At 36.1% G+C, this 27,500-nt stretch overlaps 2 protein-coding genes and 1 long non-coding RNA gene across 10 annotated transcripts in view; 1 reads left to right on the forward strand and 2 right to left on the reverse strand.

Moving 5' to 3' along the window:
• The window catches only part of LOC144975658 (uncharacterized), an 8,067-nt gene extending 1,696 nt beyond the window's left edge, over window positions 1–6,371 (reverse strand). The window contains exons 1-3 of the mRNA XM_078919846.1: window positions 6,208–6,371; window positions 2,743–2,880; window positions 1,762–1,892 (exon numbers count right to left, since the gene is read on the reverse strand). Coding sequence (XP_078775972.1) covers window positions 1,762–1,892; window positions 2,743–2,859 — 248 coding nt within the window. The 5' untranslated portion in view covers window positions 2,860–2,880; window positions 6,208–6,371. The remainder of the gene's footprint in view (window positions 1–1,761; window positions 1,893–2,742; window positions 2,881–6,207) is intronic.
• LOC144974736 (uncharacterized) overlaps window positions 1–12,628 on the forward strand; it is a 34,203-nt gene extending 21,575 nt beyond the window's left edge. Inside the window, exon 3 of the long non-coding RNA XR_013645807.1 lies at window positions 12,505–12,628. This is a non-coding gene — a long non-coding RNA (uncharacterized LOC144974736). The remainder of the gene's footprint in view (window positions 1–12,504) is intronic.
• An 8,140-nt stretch (window positions 12,629–20,768) lies between these two features.
• LOC144974737 (uncharacterized) overlaps window positions 20,769–27,500 on the reverse strand; it is a 29,543-nt gene continuing 22,811 nt past the window's right edge. For all 8 annotated transcript variants that reach the window (XM_078917941.1, XM_078917936.1, XM_078917937.1 and 5 more), the window contains exons 8-9: window positions 26,513–26,709; window positions 20,769–21,660 (exon numbers count right to left, since the gene is read on the reverse strand). In XM_078917941.1, coding sequence (XP_078774067.1) covers window positions 20,832–21,660; window positions 26,513–26,709 — 1,026 coding nt within the window. In that variant the 3' untranslated portion in view covers window positions 20,769–20,831. The remainder of the gene's footprint in view (window positions 21,661–26,512; window positions 26,710–27,500) is intronic.

Below are 27,500 nucleotides of genomic sequence, written 5' to 3' on the forward strand. Positions count from 1 at the left end.
CAAAACTATCTTTTACGTTTATATTCTGATTTATAGATAGAACGACGTTGACGTCACTCAGGTTATTGCACTCAGGTTATTGTTATTGTTTTTTGCAATCCATGTATAGGAGTAATTTTTACTAAACTGTAGTAAGCAGTTACAAACGTTTATGGTTTAACGTCGTTTTGTGTATTTGTCCGTCCGTTATATTTCCGGATGGCAATGTTGTGAGTTTCTTAGCTAAGTGCACAACATCTATACCATTTAATGTAACTGCTCATAAACATGGCTGACTGAAACAATAATAAGGAGCAGAGTGAAGTCAATTTCGTTCTAACTATAAATGCCTGCAAGATAACTTTACAGGTGACTCAGAGTTGCCGGTTTGGCATTTTTAAGTAAGATAAGGATTAAATTTAGCTTTGATATAGATAGTATGCAGTTGACGTCAATGGGGTCTTTGTTATTGTTTTTTGCCATCCGCGTTTATGAGTAATGCTCACTGAACTGTATTAACCTGACTATAAAAGTTCATGGATACACACAGTTTTGTGTGTTGGTCCGTTATACTTCCGGATGGCAATGTTATGAGCTTCTTGGCCAAGCGCATACTATCTATAATATGTCGAATATGTGATAAATGATAATGACAAAGAATAGTATATTAAAAAAAAAACTTTGTGCAAGACATCAGTGAATGGACGAATAAGCCGGGTGACTGAATGTAGGAGGATGGCGCAGGACAGAAGCTTGTTTCGATAGGCAGTTGCGGAGCCTCATCCTGGGGGGATTAACCATAATGATGATGATGATTTGCTTTTGTGAGATTTGTTCACTTGTAGAAACATTGTATCGAAATGTTGACGTGTGTTTTAATGGGTAACACTGAACAGAACAGAGTACGGACAAAACTTGGGAGAACTGCTGAAAGCATGAAAAAGTGGGGGCTGGCTGAAACTAGCTGTGTACATGTGGATCCCCAGAGTAGACGATGGAGCATGTCTTAGAGAATGCCAAGACAGGCCCAGCTGCATTGACCATGCCCTTAGAGTCTGCTCTCCAGATGCTGTAGAGTGGGTTCGGTGTTGGAGCGATAAGCTATGATGATGACGTGTGTTTTGTCCTACTGATAGTGTCCATTGCATTTCACAACTAATGGACATTACTGAAGACAAGTGCATCTAATATTTTATGACTTGTTTGACATTTCTTTTGGAATAATTAATCTGGCAACCCTGAAGTGGGCCCTGCTTCTAACTGGTATCATATTCTATAAATTAAAGTCACAAACTACGAAATAGTAGTGCTCATAACTTATTAATATCCTCCTCCTCCTCCTCCTCCTCCTCCTCCTCCTCCTCCTCCTCCTCCTCCTCCTCCTCCTCATCATCATCATCATCATCATCATCATCATCATCATCAACATCATAATCATCACCTTCACCACCGCCACCGCCTCCACCACCACCACTGCCACCACAACCACCATCACCACTACCCCCACCACCACCACTGCCACCACCACCAACACCACTACCACCACCACTAGTACCACCTCCACCATCACCACAAAAAAAAACAACCACTATCATCACTACCGCCACCACCACCACCACTACCACCACCACCACCTTCAACACCACTACACCACCACTACAACCACCACCACCACCACCACCACCACGACGAACACCACCACCATCAACTACACAACCGTAATCCCCACCACCACCACCACCACCACCACCACCACCACCACCACCACGATTGTCATATTACCTGCACTGTCCATCGGTATTAAATCTGTATCTGATGTTTGTATTGAGATCAATCACAATAGCTCTCAAACCTCTGGAGTTAAATACCTGTACAATCTGCTGGCGACTGTAGTCACTGAAAAGTTGATATACCTGGAATAGAACAATTTTATTTTTTTGTTATCTGTTACTCTTTTGTTATATGTTACCGCACTCCTATTGTTATCTGTTACTCCTATTGTTATATGTTACTCTACCAGTCAATGTAAAGGTTATATATCTGGGATACAACAATTTGATTGTTTTGTTATCTGCTACTCCTTTTGTTATCTGTTACTCCTACCAGTCAATGTAAAAGTCATACATCTAGAATATGATTACAATTTGATTGTTTTGTCATCTGTTACTGCTACCAGTCAATGTAAAAGTCATACACCTAGAATACGATTACAATTTCATTGTTTTGTTATCTGTTACTCCTAACAGTCAATGTAAAAGTCGTACATCTGGAATACAATGACAATTTCATTGTTTTGTTATCTGTTACTCCTAACAGTCAATGTAAAAGTCATACACCTAGAATACGATGACAATTTCATTGTTTTGTTATCTGTTACTCAACCAGTCACTGTAAAAGTCATACATCTGGAATACAATGACACTTTGATTGTTATGTTATTTGTTACTCCTTTTGTTATCTCTTACTCCTACCAGTCAATATGAAAGTCATATATTTGGAATACAATGACAATTTGATTGTTTTGTTATCTGTTACTCCTATCTGTCAAAATTTTTAAAAGTGTTATTTAATCCTATTGAGGGCAACTTGTTGAATTTTAAAGTTAACTATAGTGACGACAATTTTTTATCTCTTAAGAATCACGAATTTTAAATTTCTCAGGGAAGCTAGTCTGATTAGTGTTCTGAGAATCCCATTGTTGCCTTCGTTTATCTGACTTGCTGATTAATGCTCGTAGACCTCGATACAACAGTAATATCATACCTTGCGGTCTTGCACATAGGCAGTTCCAGAAAACTTCTCGGGGTAGCAGCAGGGCCCATCACTCGCTTCTAGAGCGATGATTGGGAGAAAGAGGGCGATGACGTAAGCAAGGTGCATTGTGGTGTCTTATCGATGTTTCTGTGTTGTAGAAAATAAGGGACACATCTATTATCATCAAAGTATGTAAACAAAGAACAAATAAAGAACCAAAAATCTTGAGCTTTTCAATAGTGAAATTATATCCACTAAATGTGTTCAAAGAGCTTTCCAAGAGGTCCCAACCAACAGGAACACTTAACATGTAAGATGAAAAAATGACGTCTGTTGTATGGAGCTATTTTTTGACGCTATTTCTGTTAGAGGCCAGGTACTCATTTTATATCGAAGAACGAGGTGAACATGCGAGTAAAGAGCTTTTTATATTAAGAATTAAGCATTTTATGTCGTACAGTATCCACTAAACATGCTCAAAACGCTTTAAAGGGGCTCCAAGCCAACAACCACATTGTTGAATGAAACATGACGTCTGCAGTATCGCGGCTGGGTCTCACATTACATCTGAGTATGTGGAGAAAATGAAAGCTAGGACCCTTTTCCAAGGACTTGACTTTGTGCCACCTATGACGAGATTCGAACCAGGAACCTATAGGTCCAATGGCGACTGTCACATCACTAGACCACAGAAGCCGCCGTGAAAAAAAATAAAGTATTTAAAAATCCAATAGTTTTGTCATTTTATTTGACGGATTCACTCTGATGACAAGTAATGAAGTGAATAGAAAAGTGTCAGAAGACAATTGAGAATATAAACTGCGGCGATGAAGATTCGAGCCAACGACCCTGGATTCGAAACCCCACTGCCGCAAAATTATTATTCTCTTCTGGCACTTTTCTACTCACTTTATTTCTTGTTATAATCAACATAAGTGCCTGCTCCAATCACTTTTCTGAATTTATATTCAGGTATATGAGGTTACCAATCATTCAAAAATAATAATTCCCTTTCTTCATCCCCGAGGGGAAATTTGTCTTAAGGGTCTATTCCCAAAGAAGAAGAATTTAAGCGCCAGGTGCATTGCAGCCCCGAAAAGTGGTAATAACCCAAAATAAATTAGTAATAAAAGAAGACAAAGATTACCGGGGGAAAAATATTAGTTGTGAGCTATAATCAATAGCTCAACCAATAGAATCATTTGTTTCCTTCTTTGTACAATTATGCCAAGTTACCTGAAATGTTCGTTTTAATTTTTACTCAGAAAATTGACACAATTCGAAACGACTAAGTCAATTTTGAGCTTTAAACAGATAAACAGCATTTTGATGGTGACACTTAAAACTCTTTTATAAAGAATCTAATTATGAAGGCCCCACATAAATCTAGTGAGCTAGATCCCCTTTCAACAACGGTTTTAAAGTCTTGCATTGAAGAGCTTATCCAATTAATAACTGAAATAATTAATCAGTCTCTGAAAGAAAACTGGTAACGTCCCCTCTTGTTTTAAGACAGCTCTCATTACCCCACTTTTAAAGAAACCCTCTTTAAACCATAATGATATAAAAAACTACAGACCCGTTTCAAACATTCCCTTTGTTTAAGATATCCTGGAAAAAGCATTCTTCACCAATTAAATTTACATTAAAAATTGCATGATCTATACTAGCCATTCCAATCAGCTTATAAGTAAAACCATAGCACCGAGACTGTGCTGTTAAGGGTAGTAAATAATGTGGTTTTAAATGCTGACAAAATAAGGTGAACATTTCATGTATGTTGGACTTATCGGCTGCATTTGACACGATCGACCACAACATTCTGTTGAATCGACTGGAACGTCTTTTTGGTATCCAGGGATTGGCGTTGAAAAGGTTCGAATCTTATTTAACGAATCGTCGACAGACTGTTGTGATTAAAAATATCAAATCATCTGACCATCCTCTGAAATTTGGTGTGCCACAGGGATCAGTACTGGGTCCAGTTCTTTTTACAATGTACTTGAAACTCCTTGGATCAATTATTTCTGATTTTAATCTAAATTAACGGTACTCAAATATCTAAGTCAGCAACCTACGACCATTTCCATCTTTTAATTGAACGTTTCCAATCTTGCTTTGTTAAATTGAAAACTTGGATGGACCTGAACAGACTGGATACATTCATGACATGCTTAAATTCTACGTCCTACCCAGAAATCTGAGATCAAAGTCTGATAATCACATACCCGTGAAGCCAAAATTACTCGCAAATTTGGCGAGTATGCGCCTGAATATTCCGCACCCCTTATCTGGAACTCCCTTCCAAGATATATCAGAGACAGTAATGATGCAGATTTCTTTAAAAAACATCTTCAACCGTGCCTTTTAAAAAATATGTAGCACTGTAGAATTATATTGCTTTGTTTCATATTGCATGTTTGAGTGTTTGTATGTTTGATTGAAAGTAGTCACGTTACTGTTAAGCGCTTTGAGCTTGTTGATATACGGGGTACGGCTCTATATAAAAATGTTATTCAACGATTGCAGAACATTTTCGCACATTTTATTGGTGTGAAATTATGTGTAAAATATTGGGAATTATAAATAATCTTTTGGTGCGGATGAATCTAAATCCAACGTTTTTAGCTTTGGCTCAAATTGTCATTCAAGCAGAAGGATAAAGATACAAATTATGGCGAATAGAAGTACTAATATCATACCATTTGGTTACAAAATATCTAATAATATTATTTGTAGGGGTGTAATAAACGTATTCTTTCATGTCTTTGTATTTTTTAATCTCGTTCTAATTTTCATCGCAAGCTCGTTGTGTTATTGGGCACGATAAAAATAACTCGTTTAATAAATACTACAAAGAGATGAAAGAATCGTACATAGAGCAGTACAATTAGGTGCCCCAAACATAAACAAAGGTCTAGAAGCACATGGCAAACCACATGTTCCTGTCTTGACAGCTCAAGTTCCAATGTAAATTATAGAAAGAAAATAACCTTTAAAATTTGGCTGTTAGGTGGCAAAAGAAACACATATTCATAAATACTCGATCATGCATCAAATAATGTCTAGATATGGATATTTTATAGAACAAAAGGTAAAATTTATCAAAAGTTACAGTCTATCTATTTTTAGACCAGAGCAAATTATTGCGCTGGTGTGAACAAAACGAGAATTATTCGGAGCCTGATTTTCAGAATAATTTAGTCTTATATTATTATTTCTGCAACTGTTAGATTTTATGTAAACATATTTTCAATACTGAAAGTGTATTGCCTACAACTCAAACTACAAAATTGGGAGACCTATATTGTGCGTAAATTTTTCCGGCCCCTAACGAAAATCACAAGCAACTTGTTATTGTTTACGTTTGGGGCACCTAATTTTACTGCTCTATAATATCATAAAGTATAAAAACACAAAACATTATATTTCTATTATTAGACACATATTGAAAACAAAAGATTTTATACTTACAATCTCACTAAACAAATGATGTAGAAAACTCAAACACCCCAATGGTCACTGGACGTGCGATGAAATGGATTGTGTCTTGCTATACCGTATTTATACCAGTCTCATGTGGGTGGTTTCACATTTCAGTTGACTAATGAATGCTTCAACTGGGATTGATAATTGAAATAGCACAGAAATAGTTCTAGCAATTATAGGTTTACGTTGAAAAGAGATAATCATTATAGACGTGGTCTTTCCAAATGAAAATATTATTGTTGCAAAACACGTTGAAAATGTAAATTGGAACAATACCGACCTATAGTCTACTTATTTGCAGGTCTGATAATCCAATTTTATATGGGCTCTTTATCGGGTGGTATTAAAAACAAAAACAAAAAAAAAAAACACCCTGTTTAACATGAAAGGAGAGTTATTATCTATATAGTAATAGAGTGACCCGCATTTCTGCAGGAGAAACTAAAATGTGTAAAAAAATTAAAATAAAGGCTGGCTTTGATGCTATTTTTCAGACAAAATACTCAGCTACTCCGCCCATCACAGAAGGAACGAAGTTGACACCACTCAGCTCTATGCTATTATTGAATTATTTAGTTCCTAATAAATTATATCAACCAGATAATTACCATTTAAGGTTACAAAAAGTACGTTTCATATGGCGACAGAACAAGTGAGTACTTTACTTAAATGCATGGCATCAATAAATAAAATGAAGACACAGCATCAAATCAGCTCTTACTTTCGTTTGGGTCCGGGGTGGAAAATAGTCAGGAAAATACAACCAAAACATTGTACAAAGTAGTAAAAACGCATTAAAAGAGTTTTCGTAAATTCTTTTCAGCTAGTTTTATAACTTAGAGCATATATTTTATAAAATGAACTAGAGCACTCTAGTTAGATAGATTGAGAGCTAGATATAGAGATTGACAGATAGATAGATAAAGAAATAGATAGATGTATGTATGTATGAATAGATAGATACTGGACAGTGGAGGATCATTGTTCCGAAGTTTCCATCTGCACATATTTGATACGGTTCTGCCATGTCCTGTTAAGGGCGATTTGAGGAAACCCAGTATTTCCTGGCGTTATGGAATGCAGGAATTCTTTAAGTGAGATATTTTATGGTGTTTTCTCCTCTTGGTGTTTCGCAATGCTTTAAAAATAAATATATAAAATAAAATAAAAGTTTCTATATTCATCCCATAGGGAAAATTTGTCTCTAGTGTCTATTGCAAATTACGACTGGAATAATCCACGTTAGCCGCAGTGCAGCGCCGCACATTGAGCTTGGGGAGGTGACTTGTTCAAGACCACACAGCGCTGCGGCGGGTGATCGAACTCGGTACCTTTCGGGTACGATACAAAAATTGTACCTCTGAGCCACGCTGCGCCTAATGATAGCGGTCGGGTGCTGACATTACATCTGAGTATGCGGAGAAAATATAAGCTAAGAACATTTTCCAATGACTTTGTGCCACCTATGACGAAATTCGAACCAGGAACCTATAGGTCCAGTGGCGACTGTTACATCAATGGACCACAAAAGCCGCCGTGAAAAAAAAATTAAAGTATTCAAAAACCCAATAATTTTATGTCGACATTTTATTTGACGGATTCATTCAGATTTATGATGACAAGTAATGAAGTGAATAGAAAAGTGCCAGAAGACAATAGAGAATAAAAAGTGTGGCGATGAGGATTCGAACCCACGACCCTGGGTTCGAAACCTCAATGCCGCAAAGATTTTGTTCTCTATTGTCTTCTGGCACTTTTATACTTAGTGTTCCTGAAGTCCCAGGTTTGAGAGTTTTTGCCAAGATGAGGATCATTGAAATCGATCAATATTTGAAAGACAAGTTCTCCTGCCTGTTATTTTTGAAACTTGTTTTTCCTGAGACGGCAGTTAACGGGTTAATCACGTTATAAGTGGTAAAAAAGATTCGTATAATTTTATAAAGTATAAAAACCCAAAACATTATATTTCTATTATTAGACACATATTGAAAACAAAAGATTTTATACTTAAAATCTCACTAAACAAATGATGTAGAAAACTCAAACACCCCAATTGTCACTGGATGTGCGATGAAATGGATTGTGTCTTACTATACCGTATTTATAACATTCTCATGTGGGTGGTTTGTCATTTCAGTTGACTAATGAATGCTTCATTTGTTATTCATAATTAAAATAGCACTGAAATAGTTCTAGCAATTATAGGTTTAGGTTGAAAAGAGATAATTATTATAGACGAGGTCTTTCCAAATGAAAATATAATTGTTGTAAAAGATGTTGAAAATCTAAATTACAACAATTTGAAATGTGTTTATACCGACTCGCACTTATTTGCAGGTCGGATAACCCAATTTTGATATGGACTCATTGTTGTAATGGAAATACTCTGAAACTAATGTAAAAATATTGTCCATTATAACAACATTAAATCAAGCCCATAAATGTGATAGGGTATCAGAGCTGTTAATATGCAGGACTTCGGTTAATACAATCTACACATGTTGACAACCGTGGAGATAATTGTTCTTTGTTATTTTCCATATTTTATATTTATTTCACTTAATCGTCCACTGGGGTAAATTAGCACAAAGTGGAAACGTTGCCTCTTAAATTTAGGACCAATAAGAGATTGTTTAACTAGTTTTGTAGCAATTATTTCCTTTGATAAAAATTCAAGTCTTTGAACGAGTACAATTACTATTGCAACAAAGCTGAGATCCAAATTCACAGGGACAAAATCTCCCTTTGAAGAAAAGTTACCCCAATTGATGGTAGCTTTTGATACCACACGGATTTGTATTTTCAACTTTGTTCCCTAATAATGATTTTTAGACTGTTCTAGTATTGATGATTTTGTTCTATCTATTTTTTTTTTCATTTTCAAAAAAATCTTGTTGTTTGGTTGTGAAAGGAAAAAGAGTATTTCGACCAACTTAACCAGTTTTACGCACGGTTCGACTGTCATGACTACAGTGAATTAATAAAGCATTTTACTGAAAACTTTACTTCAGAAAAAAGAGCATCGACCAGATGTCATCACAGAAGGTATGGTAGAAAACACATTCAAACATCTAAAACCCGGTAAAGCGTGCGGACCGGATGACATCCCGGTATCACTACTCAACACGTGTGCTACACAACTGTCCTCCATTTTCTGTGTCATCTACAATACATCTTTGAGCTCAGGGGAAATACCAACACAATGGAAGACGTCAAAAGCTGTGCCCGTGCCAAAGACACAGTCAGCAAAGGAATTGAATGACTTCAAACCTGTTTTCTTGACTCCAATTCCTATGAAATGCCTTGAAAGGACCATACAAGGACTGTTTCTTCCACAATGATGAACTCATCTAGATAACCACCAATATGCATACAGAGTAAATCGCGGAGTGGACGACGCAATACTCCATTTCACTCAAAATGCCTACAAACACAACGACATACCGAAGGCATACATTAGGACTTTATTCGACGATTTTTCGAGTGCTTTTAACATCTTGCAGCATCATCTCCTAATGTCTAATTTACTACACATGAACGTCAGTGCTAACATCGCTCTGTTAATATTTAATTATTTGACAGAAAGACCACACTATGTGTTATTCCGCACAGACAATATGGTTTTTGATTCAATTCATCAACCACATCCACCAGCACGGGTGATCCGCAAGCAACTGTTCTTGCTCTCTTCCTTTTTTCTTTATATACAAATGACTATGTAAGCAATTTTTCTAATATCATTGCAGATGACACAGCAGGTTTTAATCATCGCAGAAGCTGATATTGTAAACTACACACAATCACATTTGTTGATTCGTGCAAAGAAAACCATCTCCAGCTAAATGTGAAAAAGACAAAAGAAATGATCATTGACTTTAGAACATCTGGAGATGGTCACGACCCCATTATTATAAAATATGAAATTGTTGAAAGAGTAGAAGAATACAAGTATCTTGGAGTCGTCATTGACAAAAAGTTGGAGTGGACAAAACAGTCCACTAGTGTCATCAAAAATCTTAAAACGAGAATGTATTTTTAGATAAAACTCAAAGGAGTGAATTTGAATAATAGACTGCTTTTTCTGTTTTATGACACATGTATTATCCTTGTACTACGCTACTGTTTGCCTGCCTGGGGTGGGAATAACAAAAGATCCGAAAAGTCGAAGATCGACATAGTTTTGAGACTGCCAGAAAATGCTAAAATTTTCCTTCAATTTTAGACTTTGATTAATTTTATCTTCAATCATGTAATGAAAAAATCAACAAAGTCATTAGAGATGAATCTCATCCACTACACAAAGAGATTCAATTCAGCAAAAGAAGCGGTCGTCTTCTTCACTGTGTCACAAAGACATTTTAATTCTTTCCTCCCTACTGCTGTGAGAATCTATACACTGACACTTAATAATAATAATAATAATAATGCTGAAAACTTATATAGCGCTATAACTCCGAGACACCAGACTCTAAGCGCTTAAATTACAAATTACTTTGGCTGAAACATACTCATTCACACACACAAGCACACACACACACACATACACACACACACAATACAACACACAACACAAACCAAACCTATCTTGCTTCTCATACCATCTACTAAAATCGAAACAAATATGTTTTAAGCGAACGTTTAAAAATAGACAAAGATTCTTTTTCACGAATGCTCTGCGGTAAGGCGTTCCAAATAGAGGGTCCGAAATGAGAAAAGGATCTCATTCACTTACTTAGACTTAGCTATAGTCCCATCTTTTACGAGAGATCTAATTTTCACAGTGCTAGTATTAACATAATTGTGTAGATAATAACTAAAATTTATGATATTAACTTATGTGTCTGTCTTAAATTTAAGTTTAAAGTTATTTTACAATTTTAAAGCCAATATATCCATTTATCTATGTATGAAATAATGATGATATTATAGAGATGTGATTCAATAATTATATTTATACAACAGTTTACTGCTTAGAGATAATATATAACTCCTACCCAATCTCTTATCTACTATCTTTTACTTTAAAACAAATGATAGATATTTCTATGAATAAGGTGATAACCAAAATACTGCGATCGCGCAATATTCGTCAGAGGACATATTTATACAATTGCAATAACACGATCGATGTTTTTATATAATATTATCCCTCTCTACTTTTATTATAACATCATTTAACCTTTACTAGTTTATAAAGTATCTTCGTACTCATTTGACTATTTATTTATATTGAAAACATCTTTATGAAAGAATTCTCATACATGTATAATCGACACATAGTCACCATAATATATCCGCTTGTTGTTCCACTGTACTTTTTAAGACTTTTAATATTCTTTGCCAATTTTCATTTAATTTCTTTACACTTGAATTTTTAAAAATATATTACCGAATTGTGTTGTGATACAATATTATAATTTCTATACAAGGGTAAATAAAGTATATCTTATCTTATCTTAAATGAATATTTTCTCTTGTTGCTAACGTGTACATATTTGGAGGTTTGTTAACCTAACTCAATTATGGGCTGCTTTAACATTGCTATAATGGAGATTATTTTGTCTTGGTTTGAGAGAATTTCCATTACAATAATGAGACTATATCAATTAGAGTTATAAGACCTGTAAATAAGTAAACGTTGGTTTGAGAGTATGACCATTACAACAATAAGCCCATAACAATTAGATTTATCAGACCTGTAAATATATACACGTTGATTTGATACTATGTCCATTACAACAATAAGCCCATAACAAATAGATTTATCAGACCTGTAAATATATACACGTTGATTTGATACTATGTCCATTACAACAATAAGCCCATAACAATTAGATTTATCAGACCTGTAGATATATACACGTTGATTTGAGAGTATTTCCATAAGAACAATGAGACTATATCAACTAGGGTTATGAGACCTGTAAATAAGTACATGTAGTCCTCGAACCGGCAGGACACTAACTCTTAAAGTAGGGATAGAGAAATTAAGACGTTTTCACCCACTCATCATCATTACCTTTATCACCAGGGTCAGGGTATAGTCCACAGACAAACAGTTTCCATCCTTCTCTATCCTGAGCTAACTTAAAAAAAATCTAATTCCAGGTCTTACCATTTCTCTGTATATATCAGTTTCTTTTTTCACCCACTGCTACGTGCATTTTAGAAAAAAATACGACATTCACGGGTTTTACACGAGAATGAGCGCTATATAAATGTGTATTATTATTATTATTATTATATTATTATTATTCACGGGTTTGGCATTTTTTTTTTCAGAGCATTTGGCATGATCGGGTAACTTAACCTTATTCAACTATGAGGGAAAATAGAAGACACAGTCAATAGAGACCTCCCTGCCCACCACGGGAGGTCTAAAGACCCCATCCAGTGACATCTAAACATGGTGCCAAATGAAAAAAAAGAAAGCATAATAACATTTATTGTATTGAATTCCATTTTATTAGTGAAAATATAAATCATGGATAATAATGGCATCATTAAAACACAGTTGAAAGAAAAGTCGTGATTTTTGGTTTCCGCATACAAATCCATAGTCATCTAAGGTCCTTGCCTGTCACCCAAATCAATGGGAGCGATCTATAGATAGTATACGCTTGGCTAAGAAGCTCACATTGCCATCCTGAAGTATAACAGACCAACACACGAAACTATGTGTAACCATGAATTTTTATAGTCTGGATACTACAGTTTAGTGAGAATTTCTCACAAACGTGGATGGCAAAAACATAACAAAAACAAAAACAATAACAAAGACCTGAGTGACGTCAACTTCATGCAATGTGACCTCGAGCACGGGAAAGTAATATAGATTATCCTCATTAGCCCCACAAATCTTGAGCATCACTCACATCGTAGCCATCGTTAACATATTCGTCACCTGACACTAGAACCGTCGAGGACTTACAGTTTGACGTCATCTTTAAGGTTTGTGCAGCCACCAGTGAGTTGTCGTTAGTAGAGCTCAAGGAAACCCAAAATCCGTGCCAAGAGCACTCTATCAAAGTACTTAGTTTGATATCACCTAAAAGTCTCATCCAGACACAAGCACATGTCTCAACTAAGAGTATTATACTCAAATGTTTAAAATCATATTATAATAATTTAAATAATACAGTGCATAACAGGGAGATGATTTACAATTACAAGGAAAAAAAATATCATCTCCCAAAACTAACTCTACATTTGACTGTTTCCCTCTCAGCCAGGGTATCCGGCCAGGTCCAGGACAAAACCAAGTAATCTCATTCCAAGACAAAGACAGACAGCAAGCTGGAAAACAGATAATAATGGGGGAGAGAAAGACACAGCAAGTACCTCCATGTCCACTATGGGAGGTTGGGAACCCCGCCCAGTAACAGGCATTTACTTAAGATGGCTATGGTATAGCCAATGCTACCTTCAATAGGAATCGTGACGTCACATCTGCTACTCTTCCGGTTCCAAATTCATTGAAGTGTTTGCGTAACCAGTCCCTCGGAGGACTAGTTATGAATAGCTTACATTTTGAATCATAAGGTGACATAACTATTTTAGTAGCAGGATGTATAGTCAGATTCTAAGGATTATGGGACGTAAAAGAGCGAGGATGGATCCACTGTGGTTAAATTGGTAGAGCGAATGGTAAAAATGGTTGAGTTAGCTTTAACTTGAGCTTTTATATAGCGCAATATCCACTAAACGTACTCAATGCACTTTACAAAGGGTCCCTGGCAAACAGCAACACGTAACGTGTAGAACGAGACATGACGCCTGTTAGGCGATAATACCATTTTTTTCCCGACAGAAACAACCCTGTTAACGGCCAGGTACTCATTTAACACCTGAGTACGGTGAGAGAATGTGAGTAAAGAGCCTTTTCCAAGGACTCAACTTTGCGCCGAGAGTGGCTCGAACCCAGGACCTTCCGATCCGAACGCAAGTGTCATACCACAAGACCACACAGCCTCACGTTCACGTTAAGCGTTTATGAGATGTAAATGATGATTACGTAGTACCCTGATTCAGTTCTGTTTTTTTAGTTTTCGTTGAATAATTATACCGCCAATTATCAGGGGATCTAGGTACTTCTATTGTGTTATAAATTATCGATAATTCATAGTAATTATATTATATATATATAGTAATATTATATGAAAAATAATAACATGTGCTATGTGAAGTGATATGTGGGTAATTTACTGTAGCTGGATCACACAACGTGTCAGGACGATAGACCTAAATTCTGAACGCTGTTCTACAAAGCTGCAATCATCATAGGAAAAGTTTTATGTTTATAGGTGTTTAACGGCGCTTTCGACACTATTTAGGTCATTTAAGCGCCCGTCATAGAAAAAGGGTCATTTCCTAATTACGGAGCAGGTTATTATTTTCCTTAGTTCTAATTTGGAATTCCATCAGTGACGGTCAAGCAGTGCACATGCGTACTCTAAAAAAAATAAACCCCAAAACCCACAACAAAATCCAACGATAGGTTTCAAATTTTAACCAGAAAACTCGTCCTTCAAATGAGTAGGTGACTTTCCAAACGTCCTAAGTAATATCCTGATAGAAAATGAGTAAACAGTCTCAAGCTATCTTTTGGAATCACCAGAGAACATTTTGGAGATTGAAACACTCAGGATAATGTGCTATGAGGCACACAAGACTAGTATTTTCCTCTTTACGTCACTAAATAATGGACCAAAAAATTTCAGTTTTCTCTGAATGGTGAAAATGGGACTAAGGGCGTTTTGAAAGTCACCTACTCAATATCAGTCGATTAAAATGACCCTCATCCATTCAAAAACTATGAGACCTGGGAATTCAGTGAAGACATCATGGAAGTCCCAGGTTGGAGAGTTTTTGACAATATTTGATTAATTTTAATCGATCGGCGATTGGAGGAAGAGTTTTCTGGACTTACTTACTTATCTTACTTATCAGAACCAGCGACCACCTGAGCTCTAGCCCTTCGGTCTTGTGCCATGACGTAGAAGTTAGATGTCTTTTGTAGTTGTTCCAGGTGACTATAAAGTGTGTTACTGATGCTTGGATTTGGTGGGAGGAATGTGCATCTCAGGTTTTCAAGAGGTTGACATTCAAGCAAGTGGTGTGTTACTGTTTCATTGGGGTGTTGACATAGGGGGCAGGAAGGGGATGTGTCTTTTGTAATTTTGCTTAAATGGTTGTTGAGCGGTATGTGTTGTGTTCTTAGTTGAAAGATGATGCTTTGCTGGTGTCTTCTGAGCTTATTTAGGCAATCAGTCTTTACAGGAGTCGTCATATGGGAAAACATACATCTACCCGTGGTGCTCATTGCCCAACTGTTCATCCATTCTTCTCTCTTATTTGTTTTGATTATTTGTTTCGCTGTGTCTAAGGAAACTGGAATTGATGGTTGTAAAAGTGTTGATCCGAGTCTGGCTAGTCTGTCTGCATTGTCATTTCCTGGCATATTTGAATGTCCCGGTATCCACTGGAGAGATAAGTCTACTCTGTGTGTTGTAAGGAATTCATCTAGTTGAGATCTTAAACTATTGAACGTTGAGGAGAGTTTATCTAAATCGAGAGCTTGGAGAACCGATTTGGAGTCTGTGAAGATGACAGTGTTTTGAAGTTTTGAAGGGTTTAGCTGGAAAACAGAAGAGAGGTGTCGCAGTGAGGCTTCTATTGCAACTGCCTCTGCCTCGTAGTTTGAACAGGAGCTTCCGCACGAATTGTGGATTTTATCACAGGTTTTATCTGGGTATTCTACTACAAACCCATACCCAGCATTTTTAGTTCCTTTGTGGGCAGATCCATCTGTGTAAACATGTATCCAGTTGTCTGGGTATTCTTGTATTGTCTTCATTGCTAATGTTTGTATATCTGATTTGTTTTTTATTTCTTGTTGTTTCTTCTACGAGGTTAGTCTTTATTTTTGGAAGTTTTAGTTCGGCGTATGGAGGTTTTTGACTGATTAAAATAGATTTTCTCTGTTTTCTGGGAGTCTGTGTCTTTCATTCAAGTTGTTAGCAATGAGTAGCAGGGATTTTTGTTTTAATCTTGTTCTTGGTTTCCATTTCTCTGCCAGAATTCTGTTTGGATGGTTTTCCTCTTTTCGTTTGTATCTTTCAACCATTTCAAGCACTGCTGATTCTCTGCGAAGTCCAAGTGGTTCCACATTAGTATGTATTTCACATGCTGCTGTGGATGTCGATCTCAGGGCACCGGAGATGAAGCGAAGGGCTTGGTTTTGTACTCTGTCCAAGGTTTTGTGTGTGTTTTTACTACCTACATTTTGGAGGGCTAAATTGTAGTCCATGACGGAACGCACATAGCCTAAATAGAGTTGTCGAAGCGAGTTTTTGTCTGCTCCCCAATTAGTACTGGCTAGACGTTTTAGTAACTGGAGTCTCTTTGTGGCTTTGATTTTTACATTCTGAGTGTGTTTGTTCAGAGATAGTTGTCTGTCTAACTGTATGCCCAAATATGTGGGGTTTTCTTCTTTCGCGAGTCGATGGCCTTGGATGGAGAGTGTTATTTCTTTCTTGGAAACAGGATGGCTCTGAGTAAATATAGAGTAGACTGTTTTATTGCAATTAACTTTTAATTTCCATTTATCACAGAAGGTGTTTAAGCTTTCTAAATCTTCATTTATTCTATTGGAGGCTATTGGTAGGTGCTTCGTAGTATACCACATAACTAAATCGTCAGCATATAGGGCCTTTTCTGTCTGTAATACTTCTGGTAGATCATTTATAAAAATAAGAAAGAGAGTACAGCTGAGGCAGGATGCTTGTGGGAGACCTTCCTTTAATACTTCTCTGTTTGACAGTCCGTTATTAATTTTTGTTTGGATTGTTCTGTTACTGAGAAATTGTTTAATCCAGAAGTAGAGATTTCCATCAATTCCGTAGTCCATCATTTTTGATAACAACCCTTTCCTCCATACTTTGTCATAGGCTTGTTGGAGATCAACAAAAACCGCGACTGTATGTTTTCCATCTTGAAAGCCATCAATTATTTTTTGACTTAATCTAAACAATTGATCTTCTGTTCTTTGCCCTATCCTAAAGCCTGCCTGATATTTATTTAGTAGGCCACATGTCTCCAGCCACCAGTATAATCGGTTATTTACCATTCCCTCAGCGATCTTTCCAACACATGAGGTGAGAGATATTGGTCGGTAACTTTTCGTTTCGTCGGGTGGTTTATCTTTCTTTGAGATTGGAATTATAATAGCATTTTTCCATCCCCTTGGTACTATTCCTGTCTCCCATGTTAGATTTATAAGTTTGAGAAGCATCTGTTTACCTCTCACGCTAAGATGCAAGAGCATTTCATTGTGTATCTTATCTGGTCCAGGGGATTTCCTTAACTTGAGTTTTTTCATAGCTCTGTGAAGTTCTGACATGGTAAAGCCCTCTTTGAACAGGTATGAGATAGCTTTTGGGGCCTTTTCTTGATGTTTAAGGTCTTTAATCAATTTTTTGTCCTTTTCACTGCTTTGTGATGCCTTGTTTACTGAAGCAAAATGTTTGTTGAAGATCATGGCTTTTTTGGTCATCTACGATTGTTCCTTCTGTAGTTTTCATGGGCTTTGGGTTGGTTTTCGGGGTTTCATTGTTAAGATTATTAAGTAAGGCCCATGCTTTTTTCCCATTTTGATTGAGGTCAATATTAGCGCATGTGTCTGCCCATTTCTTTCTTTTAGCGTTGTTAATAGTTCTTTTGACAATTGCCGATGCTTTATTGTACTCAATCTTGTTTTTAATGGTTTTGTTTTCCTCTAAGTTTTTCCTTGTTTCCTTTCTTGCATTTACTGCTTTTTCAATTTCTTTGCTCCAGAAGGGTTTGTAATTCTGTCGACTACCTCTTGGAATTCCTGCTTTTGCAGCTGCAAGAATGGCTTTGGTGAGGGTTTCGTTTAAATGTTCTACACTTGATGTATCTGTAATTTTTGGAAGCTGGTTATCTAATGTTGCTGTGAAAACATCCCAGTTTGCTTTCTTGAAATTCCATTTGGATTTCTGCTCAAATGTTTTCTTCTGTGTTTGAACTGTCATTTGTGTTAAAATTGGTTTATGGTCACTGCCTATTTCATCCAGAACTTTAATGTGACAAGAATTCAGAAGGTCAGAGGAGATGATGGTTAGATCGGGATGATTCAGGGACATATGAGCTCTGTGAAGAAGGGTGGGGACTGAGTCTGCATTTTGTAAAATGGTGAGTTGGTTGTATTGCAAAGCTTTTCTAGTTCTTTTCCTGTGTTTTTTAAATTTTTGTATCCCCATAGTGTAGAGTGGCCATTGAAGTCACCAGCAATTATTGTGTTGTTGTATTGGGAACTGTTTAGATCTGTTAGGTTTATAGTACACCGTGGAGGGTTGTAAATGTTGTAAATGGTAAATTTCTTATTTAGGTGCCATAAGGTGACTTTCTGTACATCGGTTGAGTTCTGTGATGGTTTAGAAGTAACATCTCCCGTGATGTCATTTCTTATATAAGTAATAACACCACGGCAGTCGTCACATTTGCAGGTATAGTATGTATAACCAGCAATATATGGATCGCTATTTTTATACAGGGTTTCCGGAAGTAAAGCAATGTGAACTTCCTGGACAAAATATTAAAATGTATGGTTTGTTTTTCTGGGGGGTCAGAATACAATAGTAGCGTGTCTCATTTTGTACAAGTCAGCAATGAGATAACTAACCATTCAAATGATTGAATTGTACGATAGAAGCGTGTCTCATTTTGCACAAGTCAAGCAATGAGATAACTAACCATTCATATGATTGAATTGTACGATAGTGGCGTATCTCATTTTGTACAAGTCAGCATGAGATAATAACTATTCAAATGATTGAATTGTACGATAGTAGCGTGTCTCATTTTGTACAAGTCAAGCAATGAGATAACTAACCATTCAAATGATTGAATTGTACGATAGTAGCGTGTCTCATTTTGTACAAGTCAAGCAATGAGATAACTAACTATTCAAATGATTGAATTGTACGATAGTAGCGTGTCTCATTTTGTACAAGTCAAGCAATGAGATAACTAACCATTCATATGATTGAATTGTACGATAGTGCGTATCTCATTTGTACAATCAAGCATGAGATAACTAACTATTCAAATGATTGAATTGTACGATGGTAGCGTGTATCATTTTGTACAAGTCAAGCAATGAGATAACTAACTATTCAAATGATTGAATTGTACGATAGAAGCGTGTCTCATTTTGCACAAGTCAAGCAATGAGATAACTAACCATTCATATGATTGAATTGTACGATAGTGGCGTATCTCATTTTGTACAAGTCAAGCAATGAGATAACTAACTATTCAAATGATTGAATTGTACGATGGTAGCGTGTATCATTTTGTACAAGTCAAGCAATGAGATAACTAACCATTCAAATGATCGAATTGTACGATAGTAGCGTGTCTCATTTTGTACAAGTCAAGCAATGAGATAACTAACCATTCAAATCATTTAATTGTACGATGAAAATATAAAACGATGTGTATAAAACAGTGTCAGACAAAATAGAACAGAAAAATACAAGAAAATACAATCTCCAAAAATAATTAGTCTGCTTTGACTGGCGTCAGCTGACAAGTGTCCAGGAGGTCAGGGGTTCGATTCTCTGTCGAGGCAGACTGATTATTCAGGATGTTTTTTCCTTCTAGACAGGGTGTCCCAAAAATATGTGTACACACTTCAAATAATTGTAAATTAGTTTTTCATTGTAATTTGTTTAATTGTGCTTAATGAGTACCTGGCCGTTAACAGCATTGTCTCTATCGGAAAACGTTGTTATATCGCCTAACAGACTTCATGTCTCCTTCGACACGTTACATATTGCCGTTGGTCAAGGACCATTTGTATAGCGCTTTGAGCACGTTAAGTGGATATTGCGCTATATAAATAGCTCAATTTCCAATATGTGCAAGAATTTACAAACATTGTTCTACTGTTTTGTCATTGCCTGTTCTCAGACACATCCGTTTTGGTTCAGACACCACATGAAGTTCAAAGCGATGGAATAGCATACATCAAAAACATTCCTCTAGTATTGACGTTCAGTCGTATTCAATGATTTCTCTCAACTAATCAATTGCTTTAGACTTCATAAGGTAGGACACGTCTAACAGAAGTCTAGTGTATAGTAAAATAAAGGGAGTAAAATGACTCTTAGGAAAGATACAAAACAAAGTAAACGACGTTTCGGCCTTTGACCTTCTTCGGGTAAACAAGAAAAGGAAATATGTCTAGAAGTCTAGTGGTGTGTGAGGTCTGGTGAATGTGAAGGGTATTCAAGGAAACAACTCTGTACGACCACCTGTTTGGTAAGATCTCATCAAGGACAGGATCTAACATATAACCCCATCTTGGTGAGAATAAAAATCCTTTTCTTTAAAGCATTCACTGGTACTTGACATGACATGTTGTTGCAGTAAGTAAAGAGGACCAGTCTAAGTATCGTCTAAAAGAACAGTTCACTCAATATTCTTGACAATAAATTTTCAGCTGCTAAAAGGTGTATACATTTTTGGGACACACTATATTTTATTTCTGTTTTAAGGCCTCACAATTAATCTTGTCACAATATTTAAGCTGTTGAGTGTTGTATATTATTTGAATGTCCTTGTCCTTCCTCAGACCACAATGCAGGAGGGGTCCTAAACCGTCGGAAATCCCTACTGCTTTCGTGTCTTCTGACCTTGGGGCGTTCGGGAGGATCTTTGATGATAGGAATGTTTTGACTCATGTCAATATGAACAGCCTCTTTCTCGTGTACTATTGGTTCGCGCCTACTCAGGTCCTTCATCTCTCTCTCCATCGATAATTCACCTGCTGAAGAAACGGGACGTTTCCTTTTTCTCTTCCATTTCCCAGTTTGGGACAGCTCATAATAGTTAGAACCATCTTCATTTGAATTTCTCACATGACCACCTCTTTCTCTTTCGTTTTCCGTATAATATCTATTTTCATAATTTTTTTGACTTTTAGTTTTATAGGAAGTAGGGTTTCTGCTGTCAACGTCATCGGTAGCAGCGTCATTCTTTACTCTATCGCCACCACTACCATCGCCACCAGCACCATCAGAGCGACTACCACAACAAATACTGGACGAATTTCCAACTCTCGTTGAGCGTTGCTTAGGTAAGTTTCTACTAAAGTTATTTGGATGTTCTCGTTCACTTTTCAGAAACTCAGAAGATTCTTCGTTTAAATCTAATATCAAAGTGGAAAGAATGGGTTTCCTGGCAGGCTGGCGGTAGTTGGCCATCCTAGCAGAAGCTAATTTCGAGCTCAGCGGTTGGTCATCGGTGACGTCATTTTCTTCAGCTTTCCGTTTGACTGAATCGATGATGAGATCTTGCAGTTCCCATCCCTGGACGAAGGATTGGATTTTCTGGTCCAGCTGTGACTCGTACCTGAAATTGGGAAATATGGGTATTAGCTGGTGTAAGAAAGACATTTTAGAAACAGTGAAACATTTGTGGAAAATGAGAACGATATGTGTTCAGGTTATCGTCCAAACGAGTCATCGATCACATGATTTGTTGGTGTCAAACGTTTGGATATTTCTAAAAAATGTAAACATACAGCTTTGTTGTATGAAAGTTGTAAAGATACCCTATTGGTCAAGTTGAACGAAATAACCTGTTGTGATGTTGGATATTTCGAAAACTATGAACCCTTTTTATTATGTCGGCCATTTTGAGCACATTTCGCAATGCGACCAATGACTGGAGTCCATGAAAAAATAATATAGATCGATATAGTTTGAGACATGAGGTATTTCCGTAACAGAAGTTGTCGTGCCATTTACTGACAGGCATCATATTTAACGTGTTACTTGATTTTGTTATTCGCTGAAGGAGAGTTTTGAGCCCGAAATATTCTGTGTCTGGTTATTTCGCTCTTTTCGAAACTGTTGTACCCATTTATGTCACTGTGGAACGACGTGCACATATTTGCAGGTCTGATAACAACTACAACAATGAGCCCTTAACAATTTTATAACACAGTCTTCTACAATTATTCAGAATTTTATAATTTATGATGAGATCCGTGAATACATGAAACAGTTTGAAATGTATAACCAAAGACTCCAAAAGTATGAAGAATTTCAAAAATTAAATGCAATCGACAGGAAGCTTCATAATTGAAAATATGAATGTAACGGATAATTTGTTTATTGATATATTTTTGATTGTCTACGATGCAAATAATGATCATACGAGTATCGGAGAATTTTTACTTTAACCTTTCATATATTTTTTTTACACTTTGACCGAAGCAACCCTTATTATTATATGTTATGTTATGTTTTGTTATGTTATTTTAATTTGGGTTGTCATAAGCACACGTAGGTGGCATACATAGAACAATACGTTAATATCATCTAATCTCTAGGCGCTATCGAGACATTTTCTGTAAAATTAGAACGATTAAATCTACAATACGGGTCTTCATTAAAACTTCAATCTTTGTAGTTCTATAGCGATATATCATTTGTCATTCGTATGTACACATACATGCACACACACACACACACGCGCGCGCGCGCGCATGCCCACCCGCACACTCCCCCGCGCCCCCGCCCCCACCCCCTGTTTCTGTCGGGCTCACCCTCTTCTCTTTCGTTCTTCCACTCCCGTCTCTCTCACTTATTCAACACCCCCCCCCCCCCTTCTATCTATCTATATATCTATCTATCTATCTACCCCCCCCCCCCCATCTTCTTTCCGTCAATATATATATATATAATATATATATATATATATATATATATATATATATATTATATATTATAATAATATATATATAAATACTAGTAAAAAGCCCGCAATTTCGCGGGGAAAGAACTATTTTCATTCGATACTGTACTCACCATCATTTAATGAGGGCAGATTGGTAAACAACGTTGTCTGTGTAATTTGGTATATCTTCGGTTGATTTTTCTGTGTGGCCCAATAATATATTTAATAATATATTCCCTCAACTAACCCCAATAAAAAATTAAACCTAGTACCTTTAATTAACCCCAATAGGAAAAACAAACACCCTAGCACTTTAATAATACTTATGACTAACCCTAATAGGAAAAAAAAATGATCCGATCTCGAGCTAACCCTAATAGAAAAAATCATGACAAATTGAATAAATAAACGCCTGACAAAAGATCAAATGTGAAAATACAAATTTAAAGAATACTGAGGGTGTAGGAGCTTTCGGAATGTCTCCCCTTTACTTAACTTATGGAAAAACAAACTTTCTAGCACCTTTAATAAGACTTATGACTAACCTCTCGAGCTAACCCTAATAGAAAAAGAAAAAAAACAAATCTCGGACTGCTTTGTACTACCTTTCAATATTTAACAAATCAAAAAGGCGGCTGAAAATCAAAACAATGGTCAAATTAAGAAATTTTAAACTTTCACAAATCTATCAAGGTTTGTTCTAGAGTTTTTAAAATACTTCTAGATATAATGACAAATTGAATAAATAAATGCCTGACAAAATATCAACGGTGAAACTACAAATTTAAAGAATACTGGGGATGTAGGAGCTTTCGGAATGTCTCCCCTTTACTTAACTTATGGAAAAACAAACATCCTAGCACCTTACTAAGACTTATGACTAACCTTAATAGAAAAAGAAATATCCTCGATCTCGAGCTAACCCTAATAGTAAAAAAAGAATCAAAACTGATCACCGCTAAAGCAACAACACAAAGGAAGTAATAATGATACTTGATATCATAAATAGATGACGCATATTGACAACTTTTTACAGTGTCAAAATTAGTTGATTTTGGGAGCCAAGTGTCGTCGGTACATATTTTATGATATTATCTGTTTGACTCAACAAACTTCAAACTGACTTTAAATTATAAAAGGAAATCAAGTTATCTGTTTATCTATCTGTAAAAAATACATTTCTAATTTTCAAATCTTTCAGTAGAGTTGTGCGCCGAATAATTTTTTTTAATTGACTCAAATGGCACAATGTTCTCCACAAGGCTATATTTTTTTAAGAAAGGATATATATATATATATATCTTAATCTATCTCTATCTGTATCTATCTATCCACCCATCTATCTATCTATCTATCTATCACTATCTATCTATCTATCTATCTATCTATCTATCTATCTATCTATCTATCCACCCATCTATCTATCTATCTATCTATCTATCTATCTATCTATCTATCTATCTATCTATCTATCTATCTAACTATCTATCTATCTATCTATCTATCTATTTATCTTTATATCAAGCTCACTACCTATCTAACTAAAAATGGAGTGTCTTTTTTAAGGTTGTAATATTATCATGGCAACATATTATATAAACAAAGAACATTCCTCCAAAGCCATAAGGCCCATTGGGCATGAGTTTATCCAGGTTTCTATAGCGTAAAACTGACAATATCAATTACTTGTTACCCATTGGACAGGATTACTAGTCTATCGCAAAAGTTTTTTCCGCCAGATCAGCTACTCAATCATTCATGGGTGTACGGGGGGGGGGGGGGTCAGAAAAAATCTCAGATTGATCTTGATCCCTTTGTGTGTGAAGTGAAAAGTACTCTACCCACTGAGCTATCGGGAACCCCATTATTCCAATATAGCCCATATATTTTTATCCTTACCTATGTGAGTTTGCATCAAACATGCAGGCTGTTTGTGTTATAATATATTATTCTTTCCCCCAACAATTTGACACTTTTATAACGCCCATAATAACACCCGCATTTTATATGGTTTCAAAAAAAAAACCCCAACAGTTAATTGCTGTACTCTTCTGGAAATAAATGTATTTGAACAATTGGCCATAAAACTCGTCTTTCAAATGTCGATTGATTCAAATGACCTTCATCTTGGCAAAAACTCTCAAACCTGGGACCTTGCGAGTAGGCCTATGCTCAAATTGCATAATAACGCTACCTGATTTAATGTCGAACTCTCATAAAAAATTCCCGAAAAACCAAAAAAAAAAAAAAAAAAAAAAAAGAAAAAAACATATTTAAAAAAACAACTATTCAATACACAAAAAAAACCCAAAATAAAAACAACAACAAAACTTTAAAAAACAACAACATTAAAACAAAAAAAAAAAAACAAGGAAAAAATCCTTTGAAGGCTTCCTAGAAATCTAAGGTAGGTTAATTTTTGACAAGTTGAGGGTTATTTTAATCGATCGATATTTGAGGGACGAGTTTTTCTGGGCAAAATTCTAAAATGTGTATCTTACTCGGAGTACGGCAGTTTCAGCAATATCAAAGAGACAAATTAAGGATCAGGTATAAAGTAAAGGGGGGTCCCGATAGCTCAGTTGCTAGAGCACTCGCTTCACACACAAAGGGACCGAGATCGATCTCAGGTGGTCCTGCTGTCTACCCAGCAGTGAATAGGTACTTGGGTCTGACGGAAAGTACTTTGCGAGAGACTAGCGTCCTATCCCAAGCAAAAAAAAAAAAGCCATTGTCTGTTTCACGCTATAGAAACCGGGATGAACTCCAGCTCCTTGAAGGACTACTATAAAGTAAAGATGTGAAAAAGAGTGTATGAAACAGTGCCAGACAAAGCATGAAAGGAAAATAGAAGAAAACAAACCATCCCAAATAATCAGGTTAACTCGACTGGGGATCGAACCTCAGTCCTCTTGAATACCGGTCAGACGTGAAACCATTGCACCACATACAGAGATTACCATATCGTTAGGACGATGTAATGTATTCGGGGAGGGGGTTGGGGATAGCTCAGTTCGTAGAGCACTCGCTTCACAATCAAAGAGACCGTGATCGATCCCGGGTGCAGTCTAGATTTTTTTTTCTGACCCGCCTTTCCACCCAGCAGTGATTGAGTAGCTGGGTCTATTAGACTATCGTCCTATCCAAAGGGTAGCAAGCAATTCCTATTGTCCGTTTCACGCTATGGAAACCGGGATGAACTCCGGGTGTCTGGGCCTATTGGATCTGAAGGACTCCTCTTCTCTTAAATCCTTCAAAAACATTGATCAATGATTTTGTTCATTCACCTTAACAACGCCACTATCACATTATCTCATTGGTCAGTAGTGTTTCATTCATCCTGTTTTGTTGATAAAAGGGAAACCCGAAACGTCCATATTATCTGTTTTCGTATACTAAATTGAAGCTCAGATTCAAATTCACATTGTTATTTATTTCTTCGAGCTTCGAGCAGCAACATTTACAATACCCAGTTTAAGAAATATAGCTTTTAACATTTTTGTTTTCAAGAGATACCGACCTGAAGGAACCTCCGTCCACCATCTCAGCCTCATCATTATCCTTGAAGATATTTCTCGCAATCAAGGGAACCAAACCTGAGATCAGCGTGATGAACAGATGGTTGGTCGGGGAGATAGAGTAGATGCTCCCGTACGCCATGACCGCGATGAAGACAAACAGAAGAAAAATGGCGATCTTGAAAAAGTCCAAGCACGCCTGGATGGAAAAGATAAGAAACGAAACGAATAGGAAAAATACAAACATTAATCTTTTGTTTACATGAAGTCATTTTTTAAAATGTAATGTTTTTTTTCTTTTCTGTTTTTCTTTTTCTTTTTGTTGTTGTTGTTAAACCGCAGGAATGAGAGACATGCAACGTTTATCGTCATTTTGCCAGTTTATTTTTATCTTCCTCTTATATACACATACATACACACTAAACATAGGTATATGTATATTGACCTTAACGTTATTGGCAAAAATAAATAAATAAATAAATAAATAAATAACAAATAAATAATTAAATAATAAATAGATAGATAATGAATAAATAATAAATAAATAAAAGAATAATAAATAAATGAATAAATAAATAAATAAGAAATAAAACTAAGTAAAGAAATTTAACAAGTAAAAAAAAATTTAAAACATGATAATTTAAGACATATATTTGAATAAATAAATCTGAATAAAAAGTTATCAATTAAACTTAAAATGAAAATCTCATTGCATATAAAAATTCATAAACAAGTAAATACAAAAGTAAATAAATTTTTTTAAAAAGTAAATAAATAAATAAATATATAATTAATTTTTTTTTTGATTGTGCGGCTATGTGATCTTGGATTATGACGCTCGCTTTCGGATCGGAAGGTCCTGGGTTCGATCCTCGCTCGGCGCACAGTTGAGTCCTTGGAAAAGGCTCTTTACTCACATTCTCTCAACGGACTCAGATGTAACAAATCAAAAATGTGATTTAAAAAATCGAAAAGACCCCTCGCCCCCCA

The sequence above is a fragment of the Berghia stephanieae genome, chromosome 6, assembly GCF_034508935.2.
Source record: "Berghia stephanieae isolate SIO BIC M18660-M18661 chromosome 6, UCSD_Bste_1.3, whole genome shotgun sequence".
NCBI classification, from domain to species: Eukaryota; Metazoa; Mollusca; class Gastropoda; order Nudibranchia; family Aeolidiidae; genus Berghia; species Berghia stephanieae.